This window comes from Chrysemys picta, chromosome 7, assembly GCF_011386835.1.
Source record: "Chrysemys picta bellii isolate R12L10 chromosome 7, ASM1138683v2, whole genome shotgun sequence".
Lineage (NCBI taxonomy): Eukaryota > Metazoa > Chordata > Testudines > Emydidae > Chrysemys > Chrysemys picta.
This window is the reverse complement of record NC_088797.1, coordinates 33015928-33035433: the sequence shown is the minus strand read 5'-3', so window position 1 is coordinate 33035433 and position 19506 is coordinate 33015928. Positions and strand designations below refer to the sequence as shown.

At 49.3% G+C, this 19506-nt stretch overlaps 1 protein-coding gene across 2 annotated transcripts in view; it reads left to right on the top strand.

The window, feature by feature from the left end:
* Positions 1 to 6238: 6238 nt before the first annotated feature.
* Positions 6239 to 19506, top strand: part of SCYL1 (SCY1 like pseudokinase 1) — a 28848-nt gene continuing 15580 nt past the window's right edge. Inside the window, exons 1-9 of one of the 2 annotated variants that reach the window (XM_065553038.1) lie at positions 6239 to 6472; positions 8177 to 8317; positions 9427 to 9549; positions 10724 to 10944; positions 12299 to 12389; positions 13699 to 13854; positions 14634 to 14792; positions 15801 to 15908; positions 16659 to 16772. In XM_065553038.1, the coding sequence (XP_065409110.1) occupies positions 6356 to 6472; positions 8177 to 8317; positions 9427 to 9549; positions 10724 to 10944; positions 12299 to 12389; positions 13699 to 13854; positions 14634 to 14792; positions 15801 to 15908; positions 16659 to 16772 (1230 nt within the window). In that variant the 5' untranslated portion in view covers positions 6239 to 6355. The remainder of the gene's footprint in view (positions 6473 to 8176; positions 8318 to 9426; positions 9550 to 10723; positions 10945 to 12298; positions 12390 to 13698; positions 13855 to 14633; positions 14793 to 15800; positions 15909 to 16658; positions 16773 to 19506) is intronic. The other variant, XM_008179687.4, reaches the window with a different exon arrangement.

The window sequence follows — 19506 nt, the reverse complement described above, 5'->3', positions numbered from 1 at the left end:
ACACATAATGAAAAGACACTCTCTGTCCCAGACATCATTAAGAGGAGAGAAAGTAAATTGATACAACAAAGGTAAGAATGCAATGTGACAGGGAGACTATTATGATTACAGCATAATAAGCAGTGGCTGAAGCACACCAACTACCTAAGCATTCTAATGTGATTTATAGGGAGCATGTCAGAGGTGAGAAGAGATTTGGAGGAGGATAATGTGTTGCCTTTGCAGAATTTTATGGGAAACTCCACCTGTGCATAAGAAAGAGTGCAAAGATGCCTGCTATGTGCATGCATGTATGTGTTTTTGTATACCTGTGCTTGTGTGTTTGTGTACCTGTCTACTTTTATATGTTTGCATGCCCTGTTTGTGTGCACATATGTACATATGTGTGTTTGCATACCTTTGTGTGTGCATGTGCATGCACATTTGTGGATATATGTTACATACCTGTGTGCGCATGTGTATATGTACATTTACATTATATGTGTGTTTGCATTTGTGCATCTGCTTGTGTTAGCCAAATGGGCTCGTTTCCCCCTGGAGCTGCCCAATTACCCCAAGGAGGCACGGGAGTCTAGAAGACGGCTTCAAGTTCTTTATTGATCAGTCAGCTGAGCGGGTGTCCCCCTCGACTCATGCCAGAGGGAGGAACACACCTTACAAGCACAACTGGGCTTCTTTTATACAGAAAGACAAACAACTTAGCGTGTCTAAATTCTGCTAACCTATGCATTGTTTAAATTCAGTTCTAGTAGTAATCAGGATACATCTGTTTAGCTTCCCGTCCTTCACATTCCTTTCCCAGGGTCCGTCCAACCCCCTCCCCTTTTCCATATATCTTCTATACATCCTGTATACGTGCAGCTTCATGCATGGGAAACGACAGTGAGAACTGAGATAAGCATGTTTACTGGGATAACAAGCAGAAGCCGAGATAAGCATGTTTTTCGGTTTTTGGGCCTAACACTTGTGTCCTTATGTGAGGCCTGGTTTATGTGCAGATTTTATATTGTTGGGGAGAGGTGTTTTTTACCCAAATATCAGAGGGGTAGCCGTGTTTGTCTGGATCTGTAAAAAGCAACAGAGAGTCCTGTGGCACCTTTAAGACTAACAGATGTATTGGAGCATAAGCTTTCATGGGTGAATACCCACTTCGTCAGACGCATGTAATGGAAATTTCCAGAGGCAGGTATAAATATGCAGGCAAGAATCAGTCTGGAGATATCTGATAGAGTTAGAGGCATTTGTGTGTGTCAACAAGCTTTGAGAGAAGAGGAAATTGAGGCACAAAATAGATCTTGCATCCTTTACTCATGTATGTAATAATCCCATTCCCTTTAGTGGGATTTTCTGTGTGAGTAAAGATTACTCAAGTAAACCATGCAGAATTAGCCCTCCAGGATCACACAAGAATTATGTGGCCATCTCCTGAGTACTCCGGCTCTGAACTCCGTTTCAACCACAAGGTTATCTGGCCCTTAGATGCAAGTGTGCAATTCCCTGGGCTTCCTTGCCTCTCAGAGTTAAATCAGTGAGAGAATATCACTGTTCGGACCTTTGATACAGTCCACAAAGCCGTGTTTGTCTGTATCCACAAAAACAATGAGGAGTCCGGTGGCACCTTAAAGACTAACATTTATTTGGGCATAAGCTTTTGTGGGTAAAAAACCTCACTTCTTCAGATGCGTGGAGTGAGAATTAGTCTTGGCTACACTGGCGCTGTACAGCGCTGCAACTTGCTGCGCTCAGGGGTGTGAAAACGCCCCCCTCCCCTGAGTGCAGCGAGTACAGCGCTGTAAAGCCCCAGTGTAATCAGAGCCTGCAGCGCTGCACGCTCCCTCGCAGCGCTGCAAGCTACTCCCCTTGGAGAAGTGGAGTACATACAGCGCTGCGAGTGTAGCCAAGGCCTTACAGACACAGGCATATATATACTGGCACATGAAGAGAAGAGAATTACCTTACAAGTGGAGAACCAGCGTTGACAAGGCCAATTCAGTCAGGGTGGATGTGGTCAACTCCCAGTAATTGATGAGGAAGTGTCAATACCAAGAGAGGGAAAATTGCTTTTGTAGTGAGCCAGCCACTCGCAGTCCCTATTCAAGTCCAAATTAATGGTGTTAAATCTGCAAATGAATTGTAGCTCTGCAGTTTCTCTTTGATGTCTGTTTTTGATTTTTTGTTGTTGAAGGATGGCTACTTTTAAATCTGTTATTGAATGTCCAGGGAGATTGAAGTGTTCTCCTACTGGCTTTTGTATGTTACCATTCCTGATATTTGATTTGTGTCCATTTATTCTTTTATGTAGAGACTGTTTAAAAGTGATATTCTAGCATAAAAAGCCATACAATAATTTTCTGTTTTAATTACATTGTATCTCTGGTTGAAACCAGAATTTTCTGGAATCATTGCTCTGTGTGTGAGATGCTTCCTCTTGCTCGGACAGCTCAGATTTAGGAAGGAACAGAAATTATCTGCATACCTTTAGCTCCTTCTAGCGATCAAAGTCAAAATTGCAATGCACGATTCAGAATGCTGCTTCCTCTCACAGTGCATTTAGTTCCTGTAGCTAAACACTTTTTAGACCACAGTGTACAGTGAGGTTACTGGGACTTCTCAAAAAGGAGGAGCAGATGGGGTGGTCTGTCAGAGAAATAGCTTGGGTTTCAATTAAAGAAGGTTGGTAGTTAGAAAGCCTGGACACAAAATCAATTAGTATTATTTATTGTGTGTACTGCAATACCACTTAGGAGCCTCAGTCACGGACCAGGACCCCATTGTGCTAGGCGCAGTACAAACAAGACGGTCGCTGCCCCAAAGAGCTCACAATCTAGGAATAAAACAAGGGCCAACAGATGGACAGGGGAGTACAAGGAAACAACGAGACAATATCAGACAATCTCAGTATCACAGGCACTGACTTTCCAAAATGCCGGGAGGTATTCCACACACGGCTCTGCCCCAGGCCCTACCCCACGTCATCCCACCCCTGCTCTGCCCCACACCACCTCTTCCTGCCCCGCTCCGTCTCTTCCCACTCAGTTCTGTACCCCTCCCCTGAGCGTGCTGCGTCTTCACTCCTCCCCCTCCTCTCCAGAGCCTCCCACATGCCATGAAACAGCTGATTGAGTGGATGGAAGGCACAGGGAGGGAGGGGGAGGCGCTGATCCCCAGGGAGGCGCTGGAGGGAATGAGGGGGAGCTGATAGGGGGGCTGCTGGTGGGTGCTCCAGCCCCATAGCCCCCACGGAGTCAGCACCTATGCTCAGTATCGCCAACAACCTAACCATTGTAAATTTTTTTGTAGGCATCACAACAAAAGAGAGATTTGAAGGAGGAAGATGAAATAGTTTGTGAATGTTTACAGGGGCAGCATGGGAGAATGCACTAAGGTGTTTGCAGGGCCGGCTCCAGCGTTTTTGCCGCCCCAAGCGGCGAAAAAAAAAAAAAGCCACGATCAGCGGCACTTCGGCGGCAGCTCTACCGCCGCCGCTTCATTCTTTGGTGGCAATTCAGCGGCAGGTCCTTCCCTCCGAGAGGGACTGAGGGACTCCCCACTGAATTGCCGCCGAAGAGCCGGATGTGCCGCCCCTTTCCGTTGGCTGCCCCAAACACCTGCTTCCTGCGCTGGTCCCTGGAGCCGGCCCTGGGTGTTTGCAAATTTAACAAGTGGGTAATGGAAGCGCAGGCACCGCGGAGGCAGGAGTCAACCTCTTGATAGTGAATGAGAGATGATAGGTCAGGTGGTATAGGGCAGTAGTCCCCAAACTTTTTTGGCCACGCCCTCCCTTACCTGGTTTGCGCGCCGCTGGAGACGGGACAAAAGCCAGGAGTTAGGCCATGGCTGGGGCCAGGACCTGGTGGCTGAGGCCAGGGCTGGAGAGGAGCTCGGGGCAGAGTGGGGCTGGCTGACACTCCCTCCCCGCTCCCGGTGGAGCCTGGCTCCATACCCCGTCGTACCCTGCCTGGACATTCCTCTGTTTCCCCCTAGTGGGGACATGCACCACAGTTTGGGGACTACTGGCATAAGACATGCAGGACTTTGAAAGTGAGGACAAGCAACTTATGTTTGATGCAATAAAGAAAAGGGAGCCAGTGGAGAGAGGCAAGGAGGGGGTGACATGGTCAAAGTGAGAGGCTAGAAAATGATCTTTGCAGAAGGTTTTTGAATAGATATGAGTGGGGATAAGATTACCTTTGTCAAGAGACAACGTGGATGCAGACAGACAGATGGGAAGCACAAGGAAACAACAGACTATATTGGTCAGCATGATAGATCTTAAAAGAGGCTGAAAGGAATTGATTAAATAAAAATATACAAGTGAAAGGTAAAGGGATTTAACTTTTGAAACTTTGTATCTTGGGGAAACTGAATAACACAGGATATTATTTATTATTTGTATTATGACAGTGCGTAGGTCCAGCTTTTAAAAAGTATTTAGGCATTGCTGCACTCAGTGTTTCAACACCTAACTGATTTAGGAGACATGGCCTAAATCTAATTTTCAAAAGAGATTTAAGTACTTTGGAGCCTAAATCCATAGGCTTTTGGGTCCTAAGTGCCTAAATCCCATTTGAAAATTAGATTTCTGGTACTAAATCAGTTAGGCATTGCAACACTGAATGTAGCAATACCTAAATACCTCAAAATCAGGGTTCAAAACGCCAGAGGCCAAAGCCCTATTGCAGGGGTGGGGAACCTATGGCCCATGGGCTGGATCCGGCCCGTTGCTTACTTTCATCTGGCCTGTGCATGGGAGGCCGGTACCATAGGTTGGAGGAGGCTGTGCCTCCCCAAACAGCCAGGCATGGACCTGTCCACGCTTCACCCCGCCCAGGCCTCCCCCTCTTCTATTTACTGCCATGCAGCGTGCAGCTCCTCCAGTCCCTCTGTGCTCTGGGCGGGCTGCGGCAGTGCCATCCATCTGCCCTCCTAGCGCTCCGGGACTGGGGAGGCTGTGGTCGCGTGCCACACGTCTTCCCAGTGCTCTGGGGCTGGGGAGGCTGTGGCCATGCGCTGTCCGCCTTCCTGGCACTCCGGGGCTGGGGCCACGTGCCACCCGCCCTCCCGGCACTCCTCTGGGGCTGGGGAGCTAGCCTGGGGCGGGGCCGGTGGCCGTGGGGCAGGGGGGTGCGGGGCTGGGGGCTTTGAATCAGACCCTTGCTTTTTACTTGTGTGTGGCCCGCGATTGATTTTTTTCTGTGAGTCAATGGCCCAGGATAGAAAAAAGGTTCCCCACCCCTGTCCTATTGTGTGAGGTATAGATTAATAGATTTTTAAGACCAGAAGGGATCTTTATAATCATGTAGTCTGACCTCCTGTATAAAACAGGCCAGAGAACCTCACACAGTAAGTAATTTCTGCATTAAGCTAATAATCTCTGTTTGCGCTTGAACAGATTGTTTAGAAAGACATCTAGTCTTGATTGAAAGACTTCAAGTGATGGAAAATCCATCACAGCTCAAGGCCAACTATTCTAGTAGTAGTTAATCACCTTCCCTTTTAAAAATGTGCACTATATTTCTAGTCTGAATTTGTCAAGCTTCACAATAATACCTAACTCCTAGATAGCATCTCTAGATCTGAAAGTGCTTGACAAGGGAGGGCGGTATCATCATACCCATTTTACAGAGGGGGAAACTGATACACAGAAAGGTGAAATGTCTTGTCCAAGGTCACCCAGCACAACTAGGAACAGAACACATCTAATTTCTCAGTTATACTAGATAAATAAAAAACAGTTCCCCACAAAAATGTTGGGGGTGCTGGTGGTCATCTCAGGGTTAGAATAGAGACTGGGAGACAGAGTTTTATTCCTGACTCAAGGAGGAGAGCCTGGGTTAGTAGTGGAGCAGAGACTGTGGGGTGACCAGATAGAAAATGTGAAAAATTGGGACGGGGGTGGAGGGTAATAGGCGCCTATATAAGAAAAAGCCCCGAGTATCAAATAAAATCGGGACATCTGCTCACCCTAAGAGACTGGGAGGCAGGACTCCTGGGTCCCATTCCCAGGCTGTCACTCACTTGCTGTGGGACCCTGTGGACAATCAGGTCACCTCTTTGTGCCTGGACAACTCCACCAGCAAAACAAAGGCAGCAGCTGGCAGGAGCCGCTGAGGCCCTTCTGCACCCTACCAGCGTGTGCGGCTGCTGGGAGAGGAGGGGCAGCTTCCGGGATTAGCTCTGCCCCAGGCCTTCCCCTCCCCCATCATTGCTCCCCTGCTCAGCCCCCAGCCCCTCCCAGCCTCCTTCCCCGCTCCCCCCACCGCAGCGCAGCGCTCTCTGCTGCCCCTTGGCGGCCCGTCTGCTCCGCGCAGCCCGGAGGAGCCGGATCCCGGTCCCGGAGCGGCCCGGCCGGACGATGTGGTTCTTCTCCCGGGACCCGGTCCGGGATTTCCCCTATGAGTTCGGCGCGGAGGCGGGCGCGGAGCGGGGGGAGCCTGCGGGGCCCTGGCAGCTGCACCGGGGCAAGAGGAAGGTGAATCCCCCCCCTTGGGCCCGGCCTGTCTTCCGCCCGCCTGACGTGGCGGGGCCTCCCCGGTCTGGAGCCGCCGCCACCGGCACCGCCAGCCCGGGACACAGGGGGAGGTTTTCAGGCCTCCTCCTCCCCAGCCCGGGGTACGGGGGGAGGTTTCCAGGCTCCCCAGACAGGGCTATGGGGGGGAGGTAGGTTTCCAGGCTTCCCCCTCTCTAGCCCGGGGTACGGGGGTGGGGTTTTCCAAGGTCCCCAACCCGGGGGAGGGGGAGAGGTTTCCAGGCTCCACACCCAGGGGTACCGGGGGGGGGGGAGGTAGGTTTCCAGGCCTCTCCCTCCCCAACCCGGGGTACGGGGCGAGGTCTCCCCCCCCAGTCCGGCGTTCAAGAGTGGGTTTCTATGCCCTCATCCCTAGGCCGGGGTGTAGAGGGTATCCAGGCTCCCCTTCCCCAGCCTGAGCTAGAGGTGGGGGATAAAGGGGGTGGGGTTCAAGCCCTGCTCTTGGTGTAAAGGGGGAGTTTCAGAGAGCTCTTGGACTGAGGCAGGGTTTCCAGGACCCCTGAGAACAGGTGTTTAATGATCCCCAGAGTTCTGCTTCTCCCCTGGTTTATGGGACGGTGTGGTCCAAGCCCCCACTCAGATACTGTTCTCAAGGATAGAAGGGGTTCCAGGGGGACCCCACTCGGATGGAAGGATGTTTCAGGGGGTCCTCTAGGCTATTCCTCCCCCAGTAACAAGGATTTTCAGGGTCCCTCCAAGCTCTCCCCACTCCTGAGCATCCCCAAAAATAAAAGGTCCAGGGACCCCCAGTTGAGGGCTTATCTAGTTCCTCCTTAGTCTCAAGGGTCTCCCCCATACACACACACACACACCACTTTCCAAAGCAGCTGGGGGACATCCAAGGTCTGGATCTAGTACTAATTGTAGTCGCCTAGGGTCAGGGGACAAATAGCAGCATGAAAATGGGAGGGTTTAGCCTGCTTCCAGAGTGGCTGCTGTGTTCCACCCCAGAGGCAGACAGTTACCCTCATTATAGGGTCCATATAATAAAAATAGTAATAATTATTTAATACCTAGCTCTGGTATGGAGCTTTTCAGCAGTAGATCACAAAACCCCCTTTCAAAGCAAGTTGGTATCATCCCCATTTTATATGTGCGGAAACTGAGGCACAGAGTGGGGATGGGACTTGCCAAATGTCACCTAGCAGGCCAGTAGTTGAGCCTGGAATAGAACCCAAGTCTTGTGAATGCAATGCTCTGTCCACTAGACTACATTGCCTCCCCCAAACAGACCATCCCTGACTCCCCTCCCCCCACATAGGAGGAAAGATGAGCCAGCAATTTGAATGCCAGCATGGGACACAGGAGACCTGGGTTCAATTCCATAGACTCCCCATGTGACCTGTGGGCAAGTAAGAACATAAGAACGGCCATACTGGGTCAGACCAAAGGTCCATCTAGCCCAGTATCCTGTCTTCTGACAGTGGCCAGTGCCAGGTGCTTCAGAGGGAATGAACAGAACAGGACAATCATCAAGTGATCCATCCATCCCCTGTCACCCATTCCCAGCTTCTGGCAAAGTCGCATCCTTTTTCTGTCCCTCAGTTTCACCATCTGTACAATGGGGATAATAGCACTGCTCAGATACTATAGGACGATAGACTCCCTTAAATAAATAGCACATAACACTTTTTTGTTTTTCTTCAGACCACAGGGGATCTGGTATCTGTTTTCGTCTATGAAGTTAAACCTAATTCGGATGAACAGACACAGGTCGCCAAGGCAGCTTTCAAACGCTTTAAAACCCTCCGACACCCCAATATTCTGTCCTACATTGACGGATTGGAGGTACTGGTTATGATTTTTATTTGTGGCGGTACCAAGCGTCTGTTATATTTATGATTTCGTATTGTGGCCATGTCTACAGGCTTTGATGATTATGATGATTTTGGTTTGCGGTGGTTTTTGAGGCCCTGAACAGGGCTGGATTTGAATCACATCGGGCACGGAGTAAAGGGTGATCTCTGCCCCAGAGTGTGTTTCCTAGGCTGAAAAACACCAATGCTTAGGGTGCTAGCTTGATACTGGATGGAATTATGTTATTTATCCGCTGCCTTTATGAAACTGCAGTCAATCCTGAATTTGGATAAAGCGGTATGACCCGACATGTCCAGCTTGCAGTGGGACAGCACAGTGTATTACACTTTTGTCTTCCTATAGTGGATGCATTTATTTATTATCTGTTTACTTGTATTACGGTAGGGCCCAGCAACCCTGAACAAGATTGGCATTCCTCTTTAGGGCACCGCATGGATCCTGACAGAGATCTGGGCCTTTTGCTATGCCAGGGGCTGCATGCTGGACCCTCTAATGGGGATGGGTTAGTCACTGTTGTCTGTGGCAGTGGTGTCTGTGCAGTGGCTGGCACGAAGGGTCCCTTGATCTCATTTGTGGGGGGATCTGTGTGGAGCCTGGCACAATGGGGGTCCCTGATCTTGCTGGGATGTGTGTGTCTGTACAGTCCCCTATCTTGGTTGGGAGATTCTGCACAGTGACTGACACTAAGGGGTCCTTGCTTTCAATTAGTGAGGGAAGGGAGAGCATTGTGCAGTGCCTGGCACAACAGGGACCCCAATCTCAGTTGGAGGGGGTTGTACAGTGCCTCGCATAACAGGGGCCCCAATCTCCGTTGGAGGGGGGTTGTGCAGTGCCTCTCTGATCTCAGTTGTGGGGGTCTTTGTGACGTCCTATCCGACAGGACCCCTGATCTCAGTTGTGGGGGTGGTCTGTGCAACGCCAGGTCCAACAGGACCTTTCAATCTTGGTTGGGGCTTCACAATGCTACTGTAATACTACTATTAACGTGCCCAGCACAAAGGGGCTCCAATCTCAGTTGGAGCCTCTGGGTGCTTCTGTAACAAAAAGAAACATGGTGTTTTTTTTGTGGGGGGGGATAGACGGAGAAATGTTTGCACGTGGTGACAGAGCCTGTGACATCTCTGAGTACTTACCTGAAGTCGAAAGCAGACTCTGAAGGGTTAAACGAACAGGAGATATCGTGGGGCCTCCATCAGATTGTGGTAAGATACAGTGATCTCAAGTAGATGGGTTGTGCCTATATAGAAAATCCTAAAACACCAACTCCTTTGCCCACAGCCCCCAGTCTTGGTTGCCCCTCAGTTTTAATTAAGCTTGCCAGAATTAGATTTTTATTGTTTTTAATTTTGACAGATAATATTGATCTTTATTTTTAACCTGTTTTTCAGTTTTTATTGATTTTAAATTTTCACAGTTGCAGGAAATTATGGGAGTGCGGTTAGACAATAGAGGTCTCAGGCTAATTATTTAATGGCAGTAGATGTTGAGTTTCAAAAAGTTAAGGCTTTATAGCCGTTAAAACAAACTGTCAACTTCACATATCAGAATATAAAAAGTAAATATCCTTTAATCAAACTCTACTATGTGTTTAAACAGCATTTTTCTTACTTTGCCTAGCTGTACATTTCTGTTATTGAAGGAGATATTTTTCCCTTGGTTTGTGTGTTCAGTGAAATCGAGATTTACCAATAAAAATCTAATCTTTCCAAGCCTAGTTTTAGTGGAGCAGTGTGCTGCCATAGTAATAATGATCATTTATTTTGCGGCACCCTGGTGAGTTTTCGAGTTCTGCCCAGACAGAACACACCACTTCTGCTTCTTCTTTAACCAGGTATAGCTATTGAGGGCTGCAGTCCTGCCAATGATCCCTTGATCTGTCCAGGGGTAGAACTGTCCAGGTTAGACCCAACTGAGGTTAGAAAGAGACTTCTGCCATTCCCAACTATGTTATCATATTGTCTGATCCAGGATGCTGGGGTAAACCAACTATGAGTCAAGTGAATAGCATTCATCCCCATTTTATAGATGGGGAAACTGAGGTGTGGAAAAGGAAGGTGACTTCTCCAAGGGCACACAGGGAATCAGTTGCAGAGCTGGCAATAGAACCCAGGAGTCCTGACTCCCAGCTGCCCCGCTCTTCTCTCACAGCTAGACCCCACTGATGACCTACAGCTAAGAATGGAACCCAGGAACCTTGGCTCCCAGACTTCCCTGCTCTAACCCACCAGACCCCATTCCTGTCCTAAACTGGGAATGGAACGCAGGAGTTCTGACTCCCAATCCCACCCCTCAACTAGACCATTCTGTCTCTAAGATTCTTCTCACGAGGGTCCTAGCTGACTGCTCCTCTCACTTGTCCTTCCCTTGCCTTTCCAGAAAGCTCTCAGCTTCCTGGTGAATGACTGCAACCTCATCCACAATAATGTGTGCATGTCTGCTGTTTTTGTGGACCGCGCTGGTGAGTGGAAGCTGGGTGGCCTGGATTACATGTACTCGACCCAGGGTGACAACACCCCGCCTCGGAAAGGGATCCCTGAGCTGGAAAGATACGACCCACCAGAGAAAACAGATAACAGCAAAACCCCTGGGGAGAAATGGTGAGTGGGAGATGGGGAGGAGCCCGTTACTCTCCTCCCACCCTTTTATCTAGTTAGACTGCAAGCTCTTTCGGGGCAGAGACTCTCTCTCACTGTGTGACTGTGCAGTGCCCAGCATGATGGGCCCCCTAATCTCAGCTCATAGACTCATAGACTTTAAGGTCAGAAGGGACCATTATGATCATCTGGTCTGACCCCCTGCACGCTGCAGGCCATAAAACCGTCCCCGCCCCTTCCCTGGACTCTGCTGCTGAAGTCCCCAATCCTGTTATTAGTGACCTCAATCGGCAGAGACCCTCCTGCTAGAGATCCCTGCCCCATGCTGCGGAGGAAGGCGAAAAACCTCCAGAGGCTCAGCCAATCTGCCCTGGAGGAAAATTCCTTCCCGACCCCAAATATGGTGATCAGTAAGACCCCGAGCATATAGGCAAGAGTCTCCATCCTGACCCCTTTTAGCCATTATGCTATTTACCTACCATTGCTTGGTTTTCCTTGACAACTATGTTTTACCATTAAGCCATTCCCTCCATAAACTTATCTAACTTAATCTTAAAGCCAGACAAGTCCCTCGCCCCCACCGTTTCCCTCGGAAGGCCGTTCCAATATTTCACCCCTCTGACGGTCAGAAACCTTCGTCTAATTTCAGCTGAGTGAGGTCTGCAGTGCACCCGGCACGACAGAGGCCTCCCAATCTCTGTCAGGGCCTCTCTAGACACTACCGTAATACAAATAGATTTGTAGATGTTAAGACCAGAAGGGACCATTATGTCTGATCTCTTGTTTGACACAGGCCAGAGAATTTTTCCCTGTGATTCCTGCATTGAGCCCAATAACTAACACAGCCCAGGGTATAGAAGGGGCTATGAGCTTTGCTTATTGTGCCGTACTCTGTGATCTTTCTCCAGTCACCCTCCATAACCTAGTCTTTCTTTCTCCGCAATGTCCTGCTGTGTGCATGTGCAAGAGCCTTTTCCTCTGCAGCCCCTTGCCCTCAGGAATCCTCCTTCCTGCATCTCTCTCTGCTCTTCTCTCAGTTCACCTAGCACCTGCTTCTTCTCTGTGTGTGCAAGACGCTTGTCTGCAAACAGAATTGTTGTATCCCCCTCTACGAGCCGTTCTGCTTATCTAATCCCTGCCACCTCTCGACAGTGTGTGTGCACGCGCATGCAAGAGCCTCCGTCTCATTTCAAGCTCCCCTATTGTTTATTTCCCTGCATAGCCCTTCTGCCTAACCCTAAAGTGTCTGGGGGTGTAGTTTGTATGGATCATGCTATGCAAAATACAGCTGGGTTGCATTTTCCTTCCCCATGGGGAAACCATTGGGAAAGTTACATCTGTTCTTCTGCTGTGCCAGGTCTGCGGACATGTGGCGTCTTGGCTGCCTCATCTGGGAGGTTTTCAATGGCACCCTGCCCCGCCCGTCCTCCTTGCGATCCCTCGGCAAGGTAATGTGGTCAGTTCCCTTCCCACCCGCTCTGTTGATAGGGCCTGGCAAAGTAATTAATCAGCAGATCTGCCTGGCTCCAATCCCTCTACTTGTAATATTACACCGGTGGGTGGGTTGTTGGCAACAGGAATCAAACCCGGAATCAGGAGCCTCTGTGACGTGTGCTAAAAGAACCAGGCTGTAGCAGACCCATCAACCTCTGTCAGTGGCCCAGCCATGGCTAGAGGTGGACAGAGCACCGCATGGAGTGGATCAGGGTTACACACAGAAGGGACCCAGCAGGGAATGTTGATTGCTGGTGGGTCTCACAATATGCTGTGGGGGGAGAATGTGTCTTTCAGGCCCCATTGACTTCAGTAATAATAGACCCTAGCTCTTATGTAGCACTTTTCATCAATAGATCATAGAGGCTTTACAGAGGAGGTTAGACTCATTATTCCCATTTTACAGATGGGGAAACTGAGGCACAGAGGGGGCAAGATGTTACCCAGCAGGCCAATGGTAGAGCCAGGAATAGAACTGAAGTCTCCTTTGTCCCAGTTCGCTAGGCCACACGCCCCAGAGCTAACCATCAGCTTCACCCTGTTAATGAGAGGGTGAGTCGATGCAATTTTCTATAGGGATGCATTGGTGGGGAACTGATAGCATATTACCCTGCGTCTGTCCATCCTGTGGCTAAATAGTGGCCCTTCTGTTTTGTTTATTGGCCAAACTTATAGGAGCATGACAAGGATTGCAGATCACTCTCTGCTTTACGCAGCCTATGTGCAGGTACTGTTCCTTACGGAGCAGTGCAATTTCAAACGGGTTGGTAAAGAGTTTTGTGATTGTGCTGTAGAATAGCAGTGGAGTGCAATAGATAGGGCACAGGACTGGGAGCTGAGAACTCTAGGGGGAGTGGGGTCTAGGGGTTAGAGCAGGAGGGGCTGGGAGTCAGGGCTCCTGAGTTCTACTCCCAGTTCTGGGAGGGAAGGGGTGGGAAGTCTAGTGATTAGTGTGGGGGAGGGGAAGCAGCCAGGACTCCTGGATTCTATCCCCAGTTTTGGGAGGCGTGGGGACAGGAGTCAGGATTCCTGGGTTCTCTTCCCAGTTCTGCCATGGAGTTGCTGTGTCATCTTGGGCAGCTCAGCCTGTTTTCCTGTGCCCCAGTTTCCTCATTCCTAAAACAGGGATAATGAGATCCATTGGCCATTGTCAGCTGCTTTGCCATTCAAGCTGAAAAGATCCCAAACTAATTAGTATACATAGCAAATGCTTAACACACGAGGAACACCTCTTCTTGACTGTAGAATCTGTGTATCCTCCAGATCCCCAAGTCGCTGGTCCCCCACTACTGTGAACTGGTGGGGGCCAACCCCAAAATCCGCCCCAACCCTGCCAAGTTCCTCCAGAACTGCCGGGGCCCCAATGGCTTCATGAAGAACAGCTTTGTAGAGACCAACCTTTTCCTGGAAGAGATCCAGGTGAGAACGATGCCTGTAGCCTTGTCACCTCCGGTCAGGAGGGGTGGAAAGTATTAGAACTCTATGTAGGCCAGAGGTGCCCAAGAGAGTGTCCAATCAATTGTTGGGGCTTGAGGACCCCCTGCATTGGTTTATGGGCCCATTGAACTTGCCTTGGGCAGTACTGACCTTTGTCTTGGGTCCGTTATATGTTCGCTTGATGGGGAAAAGTGGCTTCTGGAGCACAGTTCATTTTGGGGGGAGGTTGAGAGGGAACTGGCTGTGGTGGGGAATGGGATATGAAGCCCTTCCTCTCCAGAGGGCACCTGCTCTGTGGGGGAGACTAGCTGGATCAGGGAGGTGGGGAATGGGATGTCAGGCCTTTCCTCTCTAGGGAGTACTGGCGTCAATCCTGCCGCAGGGTATGGGGACTGATTGGGTTAGGGGGCAGGGAAAGGGGTAAGGTGTCTTTTCATTCCACAAGGCATTAGTTCTGATGTGGCCCCAAGTTGTGGGAGGAACTGGTGGGTTCAGGGTTATATAGGATAAAGACCACTTCAGCTTTAAGTCACTGGTTCAACTCCAGCCCATGTTAGCAGAGCTGGAAATTCATGCCCCTGTATGGTAGAACAAGAACTTGCTGTATTTCCATCCATTATCTAGTGGGAGAGGAGACTGCGGCATCCAAGCCATCATTGTCATTGATTCTCTTGTTGGCAGCCCCAAAGGGCAAAATGGAACCACAAGGAGCAGGCTAGTCTGCCCTGTGACCCCATTTCCTTTTCCCCCTGTCCTGGCAGATTAAGGAACCAGCAGAACGGCAGAAGTTCTTCCAGGAGCTGAGCAACAACCTAGACACCTTCCCCGAAGATTTCTGCCGGCACAAGATTCTCCCACAACTGCTGACGGCCTTTGAGTTTGGTAGTGCTGGTGCTGTCATCCTGACCCCACTCTTCAAGGTGAGCTGCTGTTCTAATGGTGGCATTCCTCTGTTTACATCTTGTGACGGGATGGGGCTACAGGCCTGTTTCCTGTCTCTGGGCATTCTGAGGATTGTAGTTCCCAGAGTGAGCAAGGACTGCTGGCAAGTGGACTTTGCTTGTGGGGAGGGGGGAGCAGTTGCTGCTGGAGATCTCCTGTGACTGAGCAGGACCTATGGAAGGGACAGGGAGGAGACAGGCAAACACAAAGTAACACTATAGGGACAGTTCAAAGTGAGAACAGACTGTTGCTCTGTTCGCTAGAGCCCTAGAAGGCTGGATCTCCGCCTGTGACTCAGTGAAGTTGGTGTGCTTGGGGGAGAGAGGCATTTTAGGGCTAAACTACCCTATTAAGGGGTCGCGCGCTTCGCAGCTTCTGTAGGCTGCACATGTTGCATACATCAGAGGTCCTTGCATCTCTCCATTTCCCGCACAAGTGGCCTGTGAACCACCCTCTCGTTCAGGGACTCCCTGCAACGCCCACCTCTCATGGCGGGCTGGATGTGCTACATTCACTCCACCTATATCAGAGTCCTTGATTCTCCCGCCATGCCAGGGCTCTGTGTGCTCTCTCATTCCCACCCCCCCTTCCCCTACTTTACCCCACCCCATGCCAGGAAAAGGGAAACTGAGGCCAGAGAGGTGTGTCATCACTACACATTCCTCATCAAGTGACACATGACCTTGCAGGGGGTGTGTGTGTGTGTGTATGTGTGTGTGTGTGTATATATATATATATATAAATAAAAATATGGGGACTCCATTCCCGAGATATATGGACCATGTTGGAGATGGTGCCAAGAGCTGAAGTCAGTACTCCAGGAACACCTACAGATTAATTTCTTTGTGTGGCCCAGCTAGGAGTATCTTTTCTCTGGAAGGCTTATGGGCCCACGTCACTACTTTCCATCTCCGCACTAAAGCTTTGCATGCCCCTCATCTCCTCCAGGATGAAAGCCTCCTCTTTAACTTCCAGTGTTTTTGCAGGTGGGGAAGTTCCTGAACACTGAAGAGTATCAGCAGAAGATCATTCCTGTCATCGTCAAAATGTTCTCCTCCACCGACCGAGCCATGAGGATACGGCTGCTGCAGCAGGTCAGTGATCAGCCTCGTTTTGCATCTGTGCACTTGGGCGGATCCAGAGCTCAGACGGGTAGGCAGGAGCAATGTTTTTCTGTTCTCGTTAGAACAGGGAGGGAACTGGGAGTCTGAACTTTTGGGTTCTGTTCCTGGCTCTGGGAGGGGAATGGTGCCTGTCTAGTGGTTAGAACCAAGGAGAATGGGAGTTGGGACTCCTGGGTTCTAGTCTCAGTTCTGGGAGGGGAATGGTTTTGTGGCTAGATCAAAGAATTAGCAGACCGGATTTTTGGGTTCTACTTTGGGAGAGAGTACCCCTTAGTTGTTAGGACAAGGGGACTGAGAATTAGATCGCCTGGGTTCTGTACCCAGCTCTGGGAAGAAGCGTGCTGCAGGGGTGACTCGGAGCCAGGATTTCTGGATCTGTTCCTGGCTGTGGAAAGGTGTGATGTCAAGGGCTTAGAATAGGTGATTGGGAATCAGGACATCTGGGTTCTCCTCTTGGCTTTCCCCAGATCATAGAATCATAGAATATCAGGGTTGGAAGGGACCTCAGGAGGTCATCTAGTCCAACCCCTTGCTCAAAGCAGGACCAATTCCCAACTAAATCATCCCAGCCAGGGCTTTGTCAAGCCTGACCGTAAAAACCTCTAAGGAACAGATGGTGTTGAGCCGTGCTAATTTTGACTGTGCATAGATCTTCCTCAGCACTAGACCAAACGTTAAGTCCTGACTGGCGGCACATGCCTGTGTGTGTGTGTGTTGCAGATGGAAAACTTCATCCAATACCTCAACGAACCCACCGTCAACACCCAGATCTTTCCCCACGTTGTGCACGGCTTCCTGGACACCAACCCAGCCATTCGTGAGCAGACAGTGAAGGTAGAACAACAGAAGGGCTAATGTGATCTTTGGATGTATAAATGGGGGATCTCGAGTAGGGAGGTTCCGTTACCTCGGTATCTGGCACTGGTGCAACCACTGCTGGAATACTGTGTCCAGTTCTGATGCCCACACTTCCAAGAAGGATGTGGATTAAAGTAGAGAGGGTTCAGAGAAGAGCCAGGAGAATGATTAAAGGGTTGAAAAACCTGCCTGATAGTGAGAGACTCCAGGAGCTCAATTCATTTAGCTTATCAAAGAGAAGTTTAATAGGTGACTTGGTCACAGTCTGTAAGTACATACATGGGCCACAAATCTTTTTTAATGGGCTCTTCGGTCTAGCAGAGAAAGATCTAACAAGACCTAGTGGTTGGAAGTTGAAGCTAGGAAAAGTCAGACTGGAAATAAGGTGCACATTTTTAATAGTGAGGATAAATAACCATTGGAACAACTTGCCAAGGGATGTGGTGGATTCTCCATCACTGATCATTTTTAAATCAAGCTGGAATGTTTTTCTAATGGATCTGTTCTGGTTCAAATAGGAATTAACAGAGAAGTCTGTGTGTTATACAGGTCACACTAGATGAGGGGTAGGCAACCTATGGCACGCGTGCCAAAGGCGGCACGCGAGCTGATTTTCAGTGGCACTCACAGTGCCTGGGTCCTGGCCCCCGGTCCGGGGGGCTCTGCATTTTAATTTAATTTTAAATGAAGCTTCTTAAACATTTTAAAAACCTTATTTACTTTACATACAATAGTTTAGTTATATATTATAGACTTATAGAAAGAGACCTTCTAAAAATGTTAAAATGTATTATTGGCACGTGAAACCTTAAATTAGAGTGAATAAATGAAGATTCGGCACACCACTTCTGAAAGTATCAGAGGGGTAGCCGTGTTAGTCTGAATCTGTAAAAAGCAACAGAGGGTCCTGTGGCACCTTTGAGACTAACAGAAGTATTGGGAGCATAAGCTTTCGTGGGTAAGAACCTCACTTCTTCAGATGCAAGTAATGGAAATTTCCAGAGGCAGGTATAAATCAGTATGGAGATAACCAGGTTAGTTCAATCAGGGACCATGATTTTAACAGCTTCCACCCCACCATCAACCTCAGCCTGGACCAATCTACACGGGAGGTCCACTTCCTAGACATCACAGTACAAATAAGCGATGGCCACGTTAACACCACCCTATACCAAAAACCCACCGACCGCTACGCCTACCTTCATGCCTCCAGCTTCCACCCCGGACACACCACACGATCCATCGTCTACAGCCAAGCGCTGAGGTACAACCGCACCTGCTCCAACCCCTCAGTCAGAGACCAACACCTACAAGATCTTCACCAAGCATTCTCAAAACTACGATACCCACACAAGGAAATAAAGAAACAAATCAACAGAGCCAGACGTGTACCCAGAAGCCTCCTGCTACAAGACAGGCCCAAAAAAGAAACCAACAGAACTCCACTGGCCATCACCTACAGTCCTCAGCTTAAACCTCTCCAACGCATCATCAGTGATCTACAACCCATCCTGGACAATGATCCCTCACTTTCACAGACCTTGGGAGGCAGGCCAGTCCTCGCCCACAGACAACCCGCCAACCTTAAGCATATTCTCACCAGCAACCACGCACCGCACCATAACAACTCTAACTCAGGAACCAACCCATGCAACAAACCTCGATGCCAACTCTGCCCACATATCTACACCGGCAACACCATCACAGGACCTAACCAGATCAGCTACAACATCACCGGCTCATTCACCTGCACGTCCACCAATGTTATATATGCCATCATGCCAGCAATGCCCCTCTGCTATGTACATTGGCCAAACTGGACAGTCACTACGCAAGAGGATAAATGGACACAAGTCAGATATCAGGAATGGCAATATACAAAAACCTGTAGGAGAACACTTCAACCTCCCTGGCCACACAATAGCAGATGTAAAGGTAGCCATCTTACAGCAAAAAAACTTCAGGACCAGACTCCAAAGAGAAACTGCTTGAGCTCCAGTTCATTTGCAAATTTGACACCATCAGATCAGGATTAAACAAAGACTGTGAATGGCTATCCAACTCCTCTGGACGGTCGAAACAACAGACTAGATTTCTACATAGATTGCTTCCGTCACCGTGCAAAGGCTGAAATGGTGGAAAAGCAACATCACTTGCCACATAACCTCAGCAATGCTGAACACAACGCCATCTACAGCCTCAGAAACAACCCTGACATCATAATCAAAAAGGCTGACAAAGGAGGTGCTGTCGTCATCATGAATAAATTGGAATATGACCAAGAGGCTGCTAGACAGCTCAATAACACCACATTCTACAGGCCATTATCCTCTGATCCCACTGAGGATTACCTAAAGAAACTACACCATCTGCTAAAAAAACTCCCTGACAAAGCACAGGAACAAATCTGTACAGACACATGCCTAGAACCCCGACCAGGGGTATTCTATTTGCTACCCAAGATCCATAAACCTGGATATCCTGGACGCCCCATCATCTCAGGCATTGGCACCTAACATCAGGCTTGTCTGGTTATGTAGACTCTCTCCTCAGACCCTACGCTACCAGCACTCCCAGCTATTTTTGAGACACCACTGACTTCCTGAGGAAACTACAATCCATCGGTGATCTTCCAGAAAACACCATCCTGGCCACTATGGACGTAGAAGCCCTCTACACCAATATTCCACACAAAGATGGACTACAAGCT